This window comes from Centropristis striata, chromosome 15 (assembly GCF_030273125.1).
Source record: "Centropristis striata isolate RG_2023a ecotype Rhode Island chromosome 15, C.striata_1.0, whole genome shotgun sequence".
Lineage (NCBI taxonomy): Eukaryota > Metazoa > Chordata > Actinopteri > Perciformes > Serranidae > Centropristis > Centropristis striata.
Window position 1 is genome coordinate 1,873,816 of NC_081531.1, and position 19,210 is coordinate 1,893,025.

The window sequence follows — 19,210 nt, forward strand, 5'->3', positions numbered from 1 at the left end:
AATATATTAAAAGTTAAAATAAAAGTTAAATATTTCTTGCAAACAATATGAGCCGTGTTTCCTTTAGGGGGAAGAGTGTAAAGTCTCAGGCCACGCCCTCTCAAATGTCTGCTCACTCTGCGGTCTGTTACAAAAAGGCCACAGAATAATTTACCATATATATATGTAGATATATATATGTATATATGTATATATATATATGTATATATATATATGTGTATATATATATATATGTGTATATATATATATATATATATATATATAAACTTTCTTATATATATATCTATGGGATTTACGAGACTCCGGAGGTGACGTATGGTTTCGAGCGTTGCATAATCGCTTAGCGACCGTTTCAACCGTGACCACATACGCAACGGATTAAACACGGGAGAAGCAACTGTGGCCGCCGTCACTAACTGTCAGCAGCTGATCATAAACAAAGCAGCATGGCTAATTATGCACATCGTCTCTGCTGATCATAAACATAGTGATTGTGAATTAACGGCAACACTAACTGTGCACAGAGTGTCTGGTGCTTGTTGTAAACAAACAGAGATCACTATGTGAACACCTCCTGCAGCAGCAGCACATACACACTGTACTGCTACAGAGCTAACTGTTAGCCTGTTAGCACATACACACTGTACTGCTACAGAGCTAACTGTTAGCCTATTAGCAATTTGCAGACTGGACGCTAAGGGGTTAACATCCCCTCTGGCTCTGCAGCTGGGAGAGAGTGCTGCGTGAGGACTGTGGTGCTTCGATTCGTTCTTACTCTTCTTAACGAGCCGCAGGGGCCGGCAGCTCGTTAAGAAGAGCCTCCGGCCCCTGCAGCGTCATTCTGGCTGCTTGCCGCTTCACCTCCTTCTCCTCCTGTTCTTCGTTTCCTTTTACTGCCCCCACAGGTCATAAATAGAAATTTGAATAGCTCACAAATCTGGCAAGACAGATTTTAACGCGATGAGAAATATCGTCGAGTTTAATCTCGCGGGACCTCGTCACACCCCTACTGATCGTCTATTCCTGTTGTCCTGCAGCTACAGAGACCTTCACTGGTAAAACCTGCAGTGGGAGATCCTGATCCCAATTGGAAAAATATGGAAACATTCTCTCAGTGAAAGTGTGTGTGAAGGTGTGTATGTGTGTGTTGGTGTCAGCATCAGAGAACGACAGCTTTCCTCTGTTCCAGTCCAGATTCACTCTGATCCTCTGAGACTTCTTCTGCACTACGAGAACAATGAATCCATGTGATGGTGAATGTGTGTGGTATTTATCTTCACATAAATCTATTGTCCATAATCCACACTGTATGTTTCCTCTCATCTCGGCAGACTCTGCTACCACACCCAGATGCCAGCCTTCAATGTCTCCAACCTGGACCTCCCAGCTGTGAGTCCCAGAGTTAAAGCCCTCAGAGCCCAGAACAGAGGTGTGCCAACGAATCCTATCATAAGTATCAGGAAGCTGTGGTTCCTCTGCTGCTGTCACACTGGTCAGATCTTCAGACAGGATGAGTTTTATACCAGCAGTGTTTGGGTCCAGGATGACAGGACTGTAGGAGACCATGTCCTTCATCTTGTTCCAGATGTTGAAGGCCAGGTTGCCCAGGTGTTTGGCCTCGTCTATCAGAGCTCCTGAGGGCAGGAGTTCTGAGTTCCCCTGTTCAGCTCTCAGCTGCTCCTCGATGGCTCTGTCTGTGTCTGAAAGAGCTGCCATCTCTCTGCTCAGAGCCTCCATCTTCTCCTTCATCTTCTGACTCTTCTGCTCCTCTTCCTCCCTCAGTGCAGCCATCCTGGCCTCCTCTTCCTCTTTTAGAAACTGGTGAAGCTTCCTAAACTGCTCCTGAATCTGCGTCTCTGTGCGTCGGGCCTGGACCTGAATGTGTTCTGCTGCTCGCTCAAACTTCCCTCCAACTATATGAGAAACCTTTACCTTCTTCTTTAAAGGCTGCAGAGTTTCCTTGTGTTGTCGTGCAGCTTCTTCGATGGGTCTGATTGTGTGGTTGGTGTGTTTTTCTGAGTGAATGCAGATGTGGCACACTGGCTGCTGATGGTCCAGACAGAAGAGTTTGAGTTTCTCATTGTGCTGACTGCAGACTGCGTCCTCTGATCTGGAAGCCATTTAGTCTCTGAGTGAAGCTGAAAACACAGCAGACAAACAGCTCAGCCACTCCCTGTTCTCTCAAAGTTACTTTCCTGTAAAACTGTCGTTCAGTTTTTGGATTCAGCAGCTGGTGAAGTGGAGCTGTTCTAGTATTCCCAGTTGTCCTGCCCTCGCAGTGCGTGTGCTCATACAAAGCTAGACAGTCAGATAACGGTTAGAAGTCCTCCAAAACACCACAAGGCTTGACACTGTTCATATATATTACTTACAGATTAATATTCTCCAAGACAAAAGCGTCAGAAAACTCTTAACAAAGTAACTTCAGCAGTCCGTTTAGCTGTCTGTGCTCAACTCTGCTCATCTGGGCATGACACGGAAAAATACAGCGTAGCTGGCCTTAATGAACAGAGTGCTCACTCCGACGTGATTTCTGTGAACCGAAAATAAGACATCTCACTCTGACGCGGTTTCTCTGAACCAAGAATCTGCTAATATTAACCAGGCGGCAACCTCCGGTCCTGAGCAGGCGGCAACCTCTGGGTCTGAGCTGTAAAGCCTATGCCGAAGTACCAAAAACTGCAACTCCTTGCCGCTATATATATATATATATATATACAGTTGAAACCAGAAGTTTACATACACTATATAAAAAGACACATATGCTTTTTTTCTCACTGTCTGACATGAAATCAGATTAAATCACTTTTCCTGTTGTAGGTCCGTTAGGATTACCAAAATTATTTCTATTTGCTAAATGCCAGAATAATGAGAGAAGGATTTTTTAGACAATTTTTTATTACTTTCTTCAAAGTCAGAAGTTTACATTCACTAACATTATTATGCCTTGAAACAATTTGGGAAAGCCCAGATGATGCTGTCATGTCTTTGGAAGCTTCTGATAGGTTCATTGACAACATTAGAGTTAATTGGAGACACACCTGTGGATGTATTTTAAGGCACACCTGAAACACACTGCTTCTTTGTGCGACATCATGGGTAAGTCAAAAGAAATCAACCAAGATATCAGGAAGAGAATTGTGGACTTGCACAAGTCTGGTTCATCCTTGGGTGCAATTTCCAGATGCCTGAAGGTTCCACATTCATCTGTTCAAATAATTATACCCAAGTATAAACACCATGGGAATGTCCAGCCATCATAGCGCTCAGGAAGGAGACGGGCTCTGTGTCCCAGAGATGAACGAGCTTTGGTCCAAAATGTGCAAATCAACCCAAGAACAAAAGCAAAAGACCTTGTGAAGATGCTGGCTGAAGCTGGTAATAGTGTGTCACTATCCAGAGTGAAACGAGTCCTGAGACATGGGCTGAAAGGCCACTCTGCCAGGAAGAAGACATTACTCCAAAAGAAACATAAAACAGCCAGATTAAAGTTTGCAAATGCACACAGGGACAAAGACCTTAATTTTTGGAGACATGTCCTGTGGTCTGACAAAACTGTTATCTGGCTGTTTTATGTTTCTTTTGGAGTAATGTCTTCTTCCTGGCCGAGTGGCCTTTCAGCCCATGTCTCAGGACTCGTTTCACTGGATAATGACACACTCTTACCAGCTTCAGCCAGCATCTTCACAAGGTCTTTTGCTTTTGTTCTTGGGTTGATATGCACATTTTGGACCAAAGCACGTTCATCTCTGGGACACAGAACCCGTCTCCTTCCTGAGCGGTATGATGGCTGGACATTCCCATGGTGTTTATACTTGGCTATAATTATTAGAACAGATGAATGTGGCACCTTCAGGCATCTGGAAATATCACCCAAGGATGAACCAGACTTGTGCAAGTCCACAATTCTCTTCCCGATATCTTGGCTGATTTCTTTTGACTTCCCCATGATGTTACACAAAGAAGCAGTGTGTTTCAGGTGTGCCTTAAAATACCTCCACAGGTGTGTCTCTAATTAACTCTAATGTTGTCAATAAACCTATCAGAAGCTTCCAAAGACATGACAGCATCATCTGGGCTTTCCCAAATTGTTTCAAGGCATAATACTGTTAGTGTATGTAAACTTCTGACTTTGAAGAAAGTAATAAAAAATTGTCTAAAAAGATCCTTCTGGCATTATTCTGGCATTTAGCAAAAAGAAATAATTTTGGTAATCCTAACGGACCTAAAACAGGAAAAGTGATTCTCTGATTTCATGTCAGACAATGAGAAAAAAAGCATGTGTGTCTTTTTATATAGTGTATGTACACTTCTGGTTTCAACTGTATATGATTTCCAAATAACAATAAATGATTTCAGTTAATTATCAGAATATCATCTATAATAATAGCATTATTATATCTTTAGATTTGTAATTCCAGGATAATTGTCAAATGATGTCCCACGTGTTTCCAGGTAAATTATTAAAATAATTAAGTAAAATTGAGATGGTATTTAACTGAAGTCAACGTATAAATTTCCATTAATAAATTGAGTTTAAATTGAGCTTTTCTTTCTCTGTAACCTGCTATTAATTTTACAGTTCTATCAGGGAAACATCTATGGAATTATTCCCCAAATAAAGTGTCTGAAAGCATTAATTGGCTTTAATAATATTGTTTTTCTCACTAATAAATCTGGTTAATTTGTCACGGCAGCAGGACGATAAAAAGCTCAAATCCAGTGAAGCTGTCACAGTTTTACATCCTTCGGTTGTTTTGATCAGATTTTCTTTGTCCTCAGTGTTCTGTGATGTTTCTATAATAAATGGGTGCAGTTTGATTCTCTGTCTCGTTCTGATCTTTACAGTTTTCACATCATTAAACATTTATCAGGTCGGATAAAACGAGTTTATTCATTTTAATTCTAAGACATCCTGTGCTGCTCAAATCTGCATCAAAATAATCTACTAAAGTCCTCAGGTCCTCACGATTTCACTTACGGGCCCAAAAAACCCACAAAAGACTGTTCAGTCAGAAATACAATATTATTATTATAATTATTTTCACATCACCAAGTTGATCTACTTATAATTTTTAAGCCCACTTTATAAAAAAAAAACACTGATACGCCACATTTAAGACTTTTGTCTTTATTACAAACTCAAACAAACATCTGACATTTAAGCCACGCCCACAAACCTGCCCCACCCTTCACAATAAAAGCCCAATAATGCATGAACAGTGAAAATGCCATAAAGTTAATTAGAGTAATTACAAATATGAAGCAGATCATGTAAGTTGAAACCTGTGAAAATTAATATAATGGGTCGGATTTTTTTTTACAGTATTCTTCAAAAGCTTAATGGTCTTGAATGTTAAATGACAGTCGATTATATGTAAAAAACAAAACATACACATATTGCTGAATGTAAAGTTACTGAAAAAAGTCTGGCAGCAAAAGTTGTCAAAACACAAAGTAAAAAACACTTTAGTTATTCTACAGATATATTTATATTTATCAATAAATTATCTGTAAAATAACTTGTTTTATGTTATGACAGTATTTTTTATATACAACACCCAAACACCAATAAAAGAAAAAACAATAAATGGTGGACAACGTGGTCACATGTTCCTCAAAGACTTCAGGACGATGCTGATCGTCTATTCCTGTTGTCCTGCAGACTCAGCCCCGTTTACACCAGGACGCTTACGGGTAAAAACGTCAAAATATTTTATCGGAAGTGCCTTTCGTTTAGACGGTGACGGCGTTTTTGGGTCTTAAAAACTTAAAAATGTGAAACCACCCTCCAAAGTGTAAAAGTTTAATCTCCTCTGCCGTAGCGTGTCGTCTACACTGACAAGACACAAAACTCTGATCTGATCTGCTCACGTCACGTATGTGTTTACGTCACATACATGCTCCAGGACAGGAAATAAAGAAACGTGGGATTATTTCCATGGTGGGACCTTCAAGCTGCTCTGGCAGCTCTAATAAACTTACAGGAGTCTTTCCACCAAATGTCCAGGATATGTACAGATAGTATTAGTGAACGGAGAAGGATCTGGAATTACCTCCATCACATTCTGGATGCAGCAATTGGTGGGAGGAGCCAGACGGCTGTGAACGAGACCTGGGAGATCTAGTGATGGAGGAGAACTTTGTGGAAGGAGTAGCTGATGAAAATACGTGGCGTGAAAACTTTTGCATGCCCAAAGATGCTCTTATGGCTTTAAGTGATGCCGCCTGGCTGCATACAATCACATTCACACACTTTAGTGTCACCGTATGCAGCAGATTTCCTGCCGAAAACACTCGCGGAATAAAGAGTGAAGACGCGACGCCACTTTTGCGTCTTCTGTTCAGATCATCATCATGTAAACGTAGCCACAGAGACCTTCACTGGTAAAACCTGCAGTGGCTTATCATCATCCCCACAATTAAAATATGGAAACATCGTCTCAGTGAACTTGTGTGTGATGGTGTGTATGTGTGTGTTGGTGTCAGCATCAGAGAACGACAGCTTTCCTCTGTTCCAGTCCAGATTCACTCTGATCCTCTGAGGCTTCTTCTGCACTACGAGAACAGTTTGTCTATCTGATGGTGTCCATGATGAGTATTCATGGTCGTCTAACCCTATGATCCATAATCCAGACCGTATGTCTCCTCTCCTCTCTGCAGATTCTGCTGACACACCCAGTTCCCAGTCTGTATTGTCTCCAACCTGGACCTCCCAGCTGTGAGTCCCTGAGTTAAAGCCCTCAGAGCCCAGAACAGAGCAGGTGTAATTACAATCAATCCTCTCTGGATTCTCAGGAAACTGCTGGAACTCCTCTCGTTGTCTCACACTGGTCAGATCTTCAGACAGGATGAGGTCTGGACCAGCAGTGTTTGGGTCCAGAACAACAGGACTGTAGGAGACCAGGTCCTTCATCTTGTTCCAGATGTTGAAGGCCAGGTTGCCCAGGTGTTTGGCCTCGTCTATCAGAGTTCCTGAGGGCAGGAGTTCTGAGTTCCCGTGTTCAGCTCTCAGCTCGTCCTCTCTGCTCAGAGCCTCCATCTTCTCCTTCATCATCTGACTCTTCTGCTCCTCTTCCTCCCTCAGTGCAGCCATCCTGGCCTCCTCTTCCTCTTTTAGAAACTGGTGGAGCTTCTTAAACTGCTCCTTAATCTGCGTCTCTGTGTGTCGGGCCTGGACCTGAATGTGTTCTGCTACTCGATCAAACTTCCCTCTATCTATATGAGAAACCTTTACCTTCTTCTTTAAAGGCTGCAGAGTTTCCTGAGGTTCCTCCTTGACTTGTGCAGCTTCTTCGATGGGTCTGATTGTGTGGTTGGTGTGTTTTTCTGAGTCTCTGCAGACGAGACACACTGGCTGCTGATGGTCCAGACAGAAGAGTTTGAGTTTCTTACCATGCAGACTGCAGACTGCGACCTCTGATCCGGAAGCCATTTAGTCTCTGAGTGAAGCTGAAAACACAGCAGACAAACAGCTCAGCCACTTCCTGTTCTCTCAAAGTTACTTTACTTTCCTGTAAAACTGTCCTTCAGCTGGTGGATTCAGCAGCTGGTGAAGTGGGTCCGGATGCCAAAGCATAATCCCTTTTTCTGTCCAAACGAAAAAACGAAAACAGTGTTCCCTTTTCCTTTTTTTGTTTTAAACCAAAAACGGATTTGACTCTCGGCATCAAAAAACGAAATAACCAAAAAACCAAAATGAAATAACGGCCGTAATTTGGTTTTTGCAAATTCCTTTTGTCATTTTTTTTTGTTTCTCATTTATTTATATGACAGCGGACACATCGGAAGCGGGAAAATAAAAGTTCCGTCAAAATAAAAATGGCGTGCTAACTTATCAAGCATTAAAAGGTATCATCATACACTAGTATAGGCTACTGTTCTCTTTCTACACCCAGGCATGGTTCACAGTTTAGTCATACAGAATTATTAATGCCATGAAAGCTATCGCTATGAAAGAGTTTGTTTACTTAACAATTTTTTTTCAATATTCATGAAGTATGACATCAAAAGATTCCCTTTGATTAGATAGACTATATTGCACACTCAGAACATTGTCATATCATTTAATTACTGCAATAGGCGGCGGGTGAGCCCGACGTTTGGGAAGGCTATCTGACCACATGTTATACAGAGCAACGGGGAGTGGCGGATCGAGGAGTGGTGGGTAGTGGTGGAGCAGGTAGTGGTGGGCCGGGGAGTGGGGAGTGGGTAGGGGTTGGAGTGTATGTATGATACTAGTGTGATAAGTTTTAATGCTTGACAAGGAAGCACGCCACTTTTATTTTGACGGGACTTTTATTTTCCCGCTTCCAATGTGTCCGCCGTCCGTCATATTAATAAATGAGAAACAAAAAAATGAAAAAAGGACTTTGCAAAAACCAAATTACGGCCGTTATTTCATTTTGGTTTTTTGGTTATTTTGTTTTTTGACGCTGAGAGCATAATCCGTTTTTGGTTTAAAATGAAAAAATGAAAAGGGAGCACTGTTTTTGTTTTTTCATATTTTCGTTTGGACAGAAAAAGGGATTATATTTTGGCACCCGGACCAAAGTGGAGCTGTTCTAGTATTCCCAGTTGTCCTGCCCTCGCAGTGCGTGTGCTCATACAAAGCTAGACAGTCAGATAACGGTTAGAAGTCCCCCAAAACACCACAAGGCTTGACACTGTTCATATATATTACTTACACATTAATATTCTCCAAGACAAAAGCGTCAGAAAACTCTTAACAAAGTAACTTCAGCAGTCCGTTTAGCTGTCTGTGCTCAACTCTGCTCATCTGGGCATGACACGGAAAAATACAGCGTAGCTGGCCTTAATGAACAGAGCGCTCACTCCGACGCGATTTCTGTAAACCGAAAATAAGACATCTCACTCTGACGCGGTTTCTCTGAACCAAGAACCTGCTAATATTAACCAAGCGGCAACCTCCGGGTCTGAGCTGTGAAGCCTATGCGGCAGTACCAAAAACTGCAACTCCTCGCCGCTTGAGGCTGGCTGGCACAAGAAGCCCAGGCTCCAGTTTGTTTAGTGAGTGTAATTCTCGTTTTATTTTATTTATAAATCATCAATTATTAGCGTTCACAGTAGTTTGTTAGCCAGCTAATGCTGCCTTCAATGCTAACGGGAGTGAATTAAAGAAGATATTATTAAACCGGTATGGTGATTGAAGTCATAAGTAATACTAAGTGTTGTCATTTATTTTTCTAATACTTCAGGTCAAACAATCAAACTGTCTGTGTGTTTGGAAAATAAAGCTTCACCGTGTTAGTATGGTAACATTATGCAATGTTATGACTAAATTTACCATTACATCAAGACAACGCAACACTCGGCCCAATTTAAAGTGTTGAACTATGTACAGTGAACCCTCGTTTATCGCGGGGGTTACGTTCCAAAAAGAACCCGCGATAGGCGAAATCCGTGAAGTAGAAACCTTTATTTTTTTACAGTTATTATACAATGAAATACTCCATAAAACATTGAAAGCAAGGAACAAAACCTTTTTACAGGCCCAAGCATTTGTTTAACAAATAAAAGTACTGTATAAACGTTTGTTGGTTTTTTTTTGTTTGTTTGTTTTTTTACAAATAACTACTGTACTGTAAAATAATATAGTTATAAATAAATAAATAATAATTTTAATCATCAATACGAACTGAAGGGTTAATATTGCGGGGATCAGCACCGCCCCACCGTGACGGATTGGAACGGGAGAAAATGAAAAATGATTATGAAAAAAAATACAAAGTACAGTAGGACAAATAGTGACTCACGTGTACAGTACAGTATTTCACTGCTCTTCTGACTGAGCCGCTGCATCCTGACTCCGCTCTGTGGCGTTTTTTTCTTCTAAAGCCTGCGGTGCAGGTGTGTTTTTTGGAGAGAAGAACATAGTTATCGGTAGTTGTTGTCGCTCTTTTTTCTTCTGGGCCATTATATTAAACCATAACGTTATTGACACACAGGTAGAGAAGACGCGGAGAGACTGTTTAGCCAATCAGAATGCAGAACACAATGCATGATGCAAATCCGTGAAGCAGCGAGACCGTGAAAAGTGAACCGCGTTATAGCGAGGGTTCACTGTAATTACAATAATAAATGTGTAATTAAAAAACGTGGTTAAGCATGGTTCAGAAATAACGGAGTTTGTTATTAAGACTCAAAGTGTGAAATATTCCGTTAGGTAAAATTTGTCGGCGCATGACCCCCAGACTTTATCTTTTTTAAATATTTTTAATAATATTATCAAAGCAGGCATTTGAATATTAAAAGACTCCAGAAACCGACTGATTGTGATCGACTTTAGTTGACGTAACTGTGGCGAGGGTAGGGTGAATAATTACACTAACAGATATGTTTAAGAGAAATTTACACTGTTGTACGACAACGCCACCGTCGGAATTTCACCTAGAGAAGTTTGGTCTTAAATACTAGACACACAGGTTGGTTCTATTCACTTGGCAAGAGACGTGGTTCAAGGAATAATAGTATTAGAACTAGTCAGGAGCAGAGGCTTACCGGGTGGACAAGAGTTAGGGAACGGGGAGTGGTTCACCCAAAATAGATAAATAATAAATAAATAGAAATAAATCACCCACACACACTTTGAAGTAACCAACACCAGGCAGCACAGCAAACGAGGGGACACCACCACCACCACAGGCCTCCGACAGCTGAAACAGGGATAAAATATAGTTAGGGAAGTTGTAACTCAAACAGGAAATAAACAATTAATGGGCAGGTTAAACCTAGAAAACAGATGTACAAAGAATAACTAGAAACCCTTTAAATATCCAAATGATAACTGCCCAATAGAAATCAAAGTAAAATACCTAATTCAAAGAAAATACACAATTCCAAAATATAATTTAACACAAGAAAAACAAAGAAAATCAGGTCGTCGCTAATCAAAGAAACAAATAGAAATGAAAAGAAATAGAAATTAATCAACCTAAGTAATTAACCTAAATTTAATGTATACAACCCTCACTCATACAATTAAATCATTAAGAAAGAGAGGAAATCAAGCTCAGTCCAAGCAGGCGTAGCAATGCCATGCAGAGATACTGTGGGAACCTGCCAGCTTCAGCTACACTGCAGCAAAACTCTTATTTTGAAAAGCCAATAGCTTTAACCCTTTATCAGGCAAAGAACCATATTTGGGAACTTGAGTCTTGAGACATCTATAACAGGTCTCCTTTCTCTCCGTGAGCTCATAGAACCACATGGATTTCTCCATCAGATAGTGACACTGTGGCATCTGACCAATCAGTAAATCAACAAGATTCCAGCTTTCCTTTATTGTCATTCTATTAAAAAAGTATACAACTAAATGTATGTGTGCTTCTCATATATAAGGTGCTTTTAAAAAAAGACATTCAGACATTACACATGTAATAATTAGTCTAAAAAGATAATAAATAGTTTAAAGGTAAAAGATAAAGTGGTGATGGATGCAAATGATGTGTTATTGTTGCTGTGGGGAAGATACTATAATAAATATAATAATAATAATGACTCAATTGACCTCGATTTGCAATATAAAAATGAAACATTTTGCACAAGTCTTGTAATATCCTCCAATAACACTTCAGGGTTGACATTTTTAATTTCCAGGAGTGTCCTATAAAGGACCACACTAGCATTAGCCGCCTGGATGCTAACAGCAACATGTCCTATATGACCACACTAGCATTAGCCGCCTGGATGCTAACAGCAGCATGTCCTATATGACCACACTAGCATTAGCCGCCTGGATGCTAACAGCAACATGTCCTATATGACCACACTAGCATTAGCCGCCTGGATGCTAACAGCAGCATGTCCTATATGACCACACTAGCATTAGCCGCCTGGATGCTAACAGCAACATGTCCTATATGACCACACTAGCATTAGCCGCCTGGATGCTAACAGCAGCATGTCCTATATGACCACACTAGCATTAGCCGCCTGGATGCTAACAGCAACATGTCCTATATGACCACACTAGCATTAGCCGCCTGGATGCTAACAGCAACATGTCCTATATGACCACACTAGCATTAGCCGCCTGGATGCTAACATGCTAACAGCACAGCGCAGAGAGAGGACACCTACCACCGCCAGATGGGAGCACGTGGAAGCAGTGCACGCGCTTTGGTGATACGGGAGTCCGCCTCTTACCGGAAGTGATGCGGAAAGGAGGAGCCGGGGAGAGGGCCGTCTCATGCTGCGTTCAATTGCACTCGGAACTCGGAAAGATCCGACCTCCGACTCGGAAAAGTGCAATAGAACGATCCTTGAACTCGGGAATTCGGGTAGGATCTTTTTATTTTATTTTTTTATTGACGTATGTTTTGCATTAACAAACAAACAGCAAAATAAGGAGTGAGGGGGGTTACATGCGAGAATAACATAATTACAATTACTAGTTATGTGAGCTCATAGAGTGCAGGAAGGCGAGGTACATTTCTGGTAGGCCGACACAAAGTCACTTCAAAAACACAGAAACAGAAAATAATTCTAGAGTCTTTATGGCTTTCTTGTTTTCGGATTGAGTAATTGTATTAATATATTGTTTGATTTCCCTTTCAAGACAGTAAGTACATGGTATTTGATTAGTGAATTTCCGGTTATGGATATGAGCTTTGGCTAAAAATAATATTAAATTAATTATATAATATTGGTGTACTTGGGGGAATGGGACTATAAAGAAACCAAACAATACATTTTGATATTCCAAAACAAAGTTTTTGTCAATATGTTGACGGATGAATGTGGTAACATTTTTCCAAAACGTCTGGGTGGGGACATGAGCAGAAGAGGTGGTGAAGATCTTCCGTATTCGGAAGGATTCGGGGAGGATCCAAGCAGCCCGAGTAGGTCAGAAATACGTGGAAAACGTCAAAGCAAAATGGTGGCACACACCGTTAGAGGTAAACAGTCACGTTATCTTCAACATTTAGTCTGGTATGTGTTGTTTATTGTAGCATTTGTAAATATAATAGCAAATATTATAGTTTGTCCCATATTCAAACTACATTAGACTATAAGGTGTAATACTGCACTTCTTTTTAGTATATCCAGGAAATTGATAAGATTTAATTATATTTTTGTCTCTTATGTATTTACAGACCACAATTCGACCCAGAGAGGACTCAACCATCTAACTGTCTGTTGTACCAGGCAGCTGATCTACTTCCCCAAAATCATTTTTAAATGCTCGAAAGACATCCAAACAAACATCAGTTTGCTGTGGCCAGCCATGTTTTCCGAGGTTGAGTAATGAAACGCATTTACCTCGGAAGTCGGAATTTCCAACTCTGATCTTTCCGAGTTCCCAGTGCAATCGAACGCAGCATAAATACGGGCCCCTGCTCACGGGTAGGCTATCAGGCCATCAGGGTGCGTTCATGGTACATAATGTGCAACGCATAGCCTATGCTGCCACATTCCGTTAAGCCTGTATTTCTTGTATCTAAAACAAGTTGAAGCTGCTGTGGTAAAGAGTAACTTACCATAAGTTAAGCAGTGTAAGCTGGGACGACACCAACAGACTGGAACATCACGGCAGTGTTAGTCTGCTGTCTGTCCCACTGTAGCATGTAGCCTAGCTTGTTAGCCTCAGTAGCCTCCGCTAGCTCGGTAGCTTCGAGCTAAGTGGGCATGTTTCGGCCGCCTCAGCTGCAGCTCTATGCCTATTTTTGGATTATCTGGGGAGTTGGGCGGAGTCAGCTTTTTGCCAAAATGGCAACTGTGGGAAGCGTGTAAAGTTTAATAGCAGCTGAGCAGGAAGAGCGACGTCACAGATACCTCTGAGCGCAGACCCGTCTGTACCTGAACCTCTCAGACCTCAGCGCCGCTTCCTCCGTGTTCCTGTTGTTTTCTTCCATTTCTTGTTCATTTTAGTACCTGGTACAACTAAAGGTACATTTGTTTGGACAAATATAATGGCAACAACAAAAATAGCTCATAAGAGCTCTTAAGAACTGATATCTAGACATTTAACATGGTTTTATTCATATTAACCAAAATCATTATCAAGAAAACCATGTTAAATTACACGGGTTCTTTGGTTTTCGACTGCCAAAGAACTGGCTCTCGGTCACGAAAACGGGTTCAACAGTGGCACCAACTCTTTGTTGGTCTTCAACCGCGAACCGCTACGTCAGGAGCTGGGGGCGGGGCTATCTGACCAACAAGACCAACCCGACCTGTTGAGAGAGAACGACTACAACGTGTTTCATTTTTATTTGATTTGTTTAACTGCAATGTGATTGATGCGGGCTAGGGGGCTAACGTTAGCGAGCTAGCACTAGCAGGCTAACATTAGCTTATAACAAAGTCCAACATTAACTTCTTACATTTAGTGTTATTAAGAATGTAATCGCCCTCCTGATCGGCTCAGATTAGTTGTGCGTATCATATTTGGATGCCAATGTTGGACACTGAACGTAAGATGTTAATGTTGGACTTTGTTGTAAGCTAATGTTAGCACGCTAGCCCGTATCAATCACATTACAGTTAAACAAATCAAATAAATGAATGAAACATGTTTTAGTTGGTCTCTCTCAACGGGTCGGGTTGGTCTTGTTGATCAGATAGCTCCGCCCCCAGCTCCTGACGTATACGGTTGGCAGTTCAAGACCAGCAAAGAGTTGGTGCCGCTCTGGAAGCAGTTTTTCTGGCCGGGCACCGCCTCCAGTGGAAAAAGCTATCTGTGGGAAAGGAAACAGGTTCGCTAGCACCGGCTTCCAACTGACCCCAGGGCGCTAACATGCTAACTCATGTCTCACTGTTTATAACACGGCTTCAGACATTGTAAACAACCTCGCCCACAGTTTTAGCGTTTTGGAACGTTTGGAACTGAATGATTTAATCTACGTGTATTTTTAATATTACTTTTGGTGCAGTTTGCATATTGATTTGTTTAGTCATTTACTATTATTTATTTATTTTGGCAGCTTCTTTCCTCCATAGATGAAACATTCGGCAGTTTGGATCTCAGTTTATTAACTATATATATACGAGATTTCCAAATAACAATAATTAAATGATTTAAGCTGATAATCAGAAAAGAAACCTGAAGCATGTTTGAGTTATTATCATATCTTTGGATCATAAGTAAAATTGAGTTGGTATTTAACTGAAGTCAACATATACATTTCCAATAATAAATTGAGTTTAAATTGAGCTTTTCTTTCTCTGTAACCTGCTATTAATTTTACAGTTCTATCAGGGAAACATCTATGGAATTATTCCCCAAATAAAGTGTCTAATAAGTGTTTAATAATATTGATGTTTTTCTCACTAATAAATCTGGTTAATTTGTTACGGCAGCAGGACGATAAAAAGCTCAAATCCAGTGCAGCTGTCACAGTTTTACATCCTTCAGTTGTTTTAATCAGATTTTCTTTGTCCTCAGTGTTCTGTGATGTTTCTATAATAAATGGGTGCAGTTTGATTCTCTGTCTCGTTCTGATCTTTACAGTTTTCGCATCATTAAACATTTATCAGGTTGGATAAAATGAGTTTATACATTTCTGTTCTAAGACATCCTGTGCTGCTCAAATCTGCATCAAAATAATCTACAAAAGTCCTCAGGTCCTCACGATTTCACTTACGGGCCCAAAAACCCCACAAAAAATGAATTTGAAACCTTCGAAATGCATCAATTAAATACACTTAAAATATTCTACTAAAATAAAAAAAAATCTATATCAATTCTATAACTGTTGTCAGAAATACAATATTATTATTACAATTATTTTCACATCACCAAGTTGATCTACTTATAATTTTTAAGCCCACTTTATAAAAAAAAACCACTGATACGCCACATTTAAGACTTTTGTCTTTATTACAAACTCAAACAAACATTTGACATTTAAGCCACGCCCACAAACCTGAACCGCCCTTCACAATAAAAGCCCAATAATGCATGAACAGTGAAAATGTCATAAAGTTAATTGGTATAATTACAAATATGAAGCAGAATATGAAACCTGTTAATTATTATAATGGGACAGATTTTTTTTTTTTTTTACAGTATTCTTCAAAAGCTTAATGTTCTTGAATGTTAAATGACAGTTGATTATATGTAAAAACAAAACATACACATTATATTGCTGAATGTAAAGTTAATGAAACTTTGTTTTTTCTCAGTGAAACTTAAAATTTGCAGTTAAAAAAATTCTAAAAAGAAATCACAAGAAAACTGTAAAAAGTCTGGCAGCAAAAGTTGTCAAACACTTAAAGTAAAAAACACTTTAGTTATTCTACAGATATATTCATATTAAAATACAGATATTCACTGAATTTGTCAATAAATGATCTGTAAAATAACTTGTTTTCTGTTATTTGACAGTATTTTTCATATCCAACACCCAAACACCAATAAAAGAAAAGCAATCGAAGAGAATTTAGTTTTACAGAGAATTCACTTTAAAGATTTCATCAATAATCAAACAGGAAACCACAGAGACGCCTGCCAGTCACAGAGTGATTGACAGCTCTTTGATCTGATGTGACGTCATCATGACATCATCATGACATCATCATGACATCATTTCCTCACACTGACGGAGAAACAAACGTCCGGAGGACAACGTGGTCACATGTTCCTCAAAGACTTCAGGACGATGCTGATCGTCTATTCCTGTTGTCCTGCAGCCACAGAGACCTTCACCGGTAAAACCTGCAGTGGGTGATGCCGATCCCCAAGGGTAAAATATGGAAACATCGTCTCAGTGAAAGTGTGTGTGAAGGTGTGTATGTGTGTGTTGGTGTCAGCATCAGAGAACGACAGCTTTCCTCTGTTCCAGTCCAGATTCACTCTGATCCTCTGAGGCTTCTTCTGCACTACGAGAACAGTTCCTCTATCTGATGGTGAATGTGATGAGTATACACCATCATACTCTATTTTCCATAATCCAGACTCGTTGACTTCGTCCCTCACGGCAGACTCTGCTACCACACCCAGATGCCACCATGCAACGTCTCCAACCTGGACCTCCCAGCTGTGAGTCCCTGAGTTAAAGCCCTCAGAGCCCAGAACAGAGCATGGTTCATTAATGCTCTCTGAATTATAAGGTCGCTGCTGTATCCCTCCTTGTCTCACACTGGTCAGATCTTCAGACAGGAGGAGCCCTGCATGAGCAGTGTTTGGGTCCAGGATGACAGGACTGTAGGAGACCATGTCCTTCATCTTGTTCCAGATGTTGAAGGCCAGGTTGCCCAGGTGTTTGGCCTCGTCTATCAGAGCTCCTGAGGGCAGGAGTTCTGAGTTCCCGTGTGCAGCTCTCAGCTGCTCCTCGATGGCTCTGTTTGTGTCTGAAAGAGCTGCTCTCTCTCTTCTCAGAGCCTCCATCTTCTCCTTCATCTTCTGACTCTTCTGCTCCTCTTCCTCCCTCAGTGCAGCCATCCTGGCCTCCTCTTCGTCTTCTAGAAACTGGTGAAGCTTCTCAAACTGCTCCTGAATCTGCATCTCTGTGCGTCGGGCCTGGACCTGAATGTGTTCTGCTGCTCGCTCAAACTTCCATCCAACTATATGAGAAACCTTTAACTTCTTCTTTAAAGGCTGCAGAGTTTCCTGAGGTTCCTCCTTGACTTGTGCAGCTTCTTCGATGGGTCTGATTGTGTGGTTGGTGTGTTTTTCTGAGTGAATGCAGACGAGACACACTGGCTGCTGATGGTCCAGACAGAAGAGTTTGAGTTTCTTACCATGCAGACTGCAGACTGCGACCTCTGATCCAGAAGCCATTTAGTCTCTGAGTGAAGCTGAAAACACAGCAGACAAACAGCTCAGCCACTTCCTGTTCTCTCAAAGTTACTTTCACTTTCCTGTAAAACTGTCGTTCAGTTTGTGGATTCAGCAGCTGGTGAAGTGGAGCTGTTCCAGTATTCCCAGTAATCTCCTGAAGTCGTCCTCTTTCAGTCAAAGTGGAGGTTTTAGTCCGAAGCTGGATCTTATCGTCCGTTTCTCAGAGTGTGTGTGTCTCTTTGTCTCAGTGAGTTAGAATAACAACCTGTTACTTGTTTTGTCTCGGGTGAGTGAGCTAAGGGGCGGATAATTAACACAATAGTTTTATCAGGTTGAGTCTTGTTCCAAACTGGTTAATAACTCTGAGCTGCAAATATCTGATTGAAAACAAATTCTGTGTTTCCCAAAGAGTGTCTTTGCAGACATGCTGTAACATGCAGTAAATGTGTTATTGACAGGAAAGTTGAGACTCTTGTTTCAATGAGCCCAGAGTTCTTCATGTTGATGATGTTAGTGAGTGAATGTATGTGTGTGAGCTCAGTGTATAAAATGAGCTGCTGTGAGTCTAGTCTAGTCATTCAGAGACTAGAGACCTGGAGCATCCAGACTAGAGACCTGGAGCATCCAGACTAGAGACCTGGAGCATTCAGACTAGAGACCTGGAGCATCCAGACTAGAGACCTGGAGCATCCAGACTAGAGACCTGGAGCATTCAGACTAGAGACCTGGAGCATCCAGACTAGAGACCTGGAGCATTCAGACTAGAGACCTGGAGCATCCAGACTAGAGACCTGGAGCATCCAGACTAGAGACCTGGAGCATTCAGACTAGAGACCTGGAGCATCCAGACTAGAGACCTGGAGCATCCAGACTAGAGACCTGGAGCATTCAGACTAGAGACCTGGAGCATCCAGACTAGAGACCTGGAGCATTCAGACTAGAGACCTGGAGCATCCAGACTAGAGACCTGGAGCATCCAGACTAGAGACCTGGAGCATTCAGAGGATGGATGGCTGACACACTAGATTCACAATAAGCAGCAACACAACACAAGACCTGACATACAATCACACAAAATACACAAATCTAGTAAATGTCAAAAGTTTCTGAAACCAGATCACAGCATGGATTTTTATCTGCTGTTCTAAAGGTTCCAGAATGTGCTTCATGGAGGAGCAGCATTGTTTGATAGCTCTCTGATTTTGCACAAATTTGCTAAGTTTTATTTTTATAATATTCTTGATGGTTACTTCTGTGGAGAGAAGAGTTTATTCGAGAGAGGAGCTTTTTTCATTGAAACGGAGCAAGTCTGGAGTTCACCATCACCCTATTCCAGCTGAGTTGAAGAGCTGTTTTTGTGGTTGCTGCGCTGGTGCAAAAGTTAAGGCTCAGAAATGGAGATATAAGCCTTTTCTGCTGTCAGGCATCATGGGGAATGTCAACTCTCTGCCCAACAAGACTGAT

The 19,210-nt window shown here is 41.0% G+C and overlaps 1 protein-coding gene across 5 annotated transcripts; it reads right to left on the reverse strand.

Moving 5' to 3' along the window:
- Positions 1 to 199: 199 nt before the first annotated feature.
- LOC131986572 (nuclear factor 7, ovary-like) lies at positions 200 to 12,121 on the reverse strand. Of its 5 annotated transcripts, none has more exons than XM_059351598.1 (3): positions 12,103 to 12,121; positions 10,608 to 10,676; positions 5,116 to 7,452 (listed from the first exon to the last, which is right to left on the reverse strand). In XM_059351598.1, the coding sequence occupies exon 3, from the start codon at positions 7,433 to 7,435 to the stop codon at positions 6,356 to 6,358; it is 1,080 nt and encodes a 359-aa protein (XP_059207581.1). In that variant the 5' UTR covers positions 7,436 to 7,452; positions 10,608 to 10,676; positions 12,103 to 12,121; the 3' UTR covers positions 5,116 to 6,355. The 5 variants fall into 5 exon arrangements, 4 of the variants coding, with proteins under 4 accessions (XP_059207578.1, XP_059207581.1, XP_059207580.1 ...); XM_059351597.1 differs by having other exon boundaries at positions 10,602 to 10,676; XR_009395703.1 differs by lacking the exons at positions 5,116 to 7,452; positions 10,608 to 10,676; positions 12,103 to 12,121 and adding exons at positions 200 to 616; positions 663 to 2,677.
- Positions 12,122 to 19,210: the final 7,089 nt, after the last annotated feature.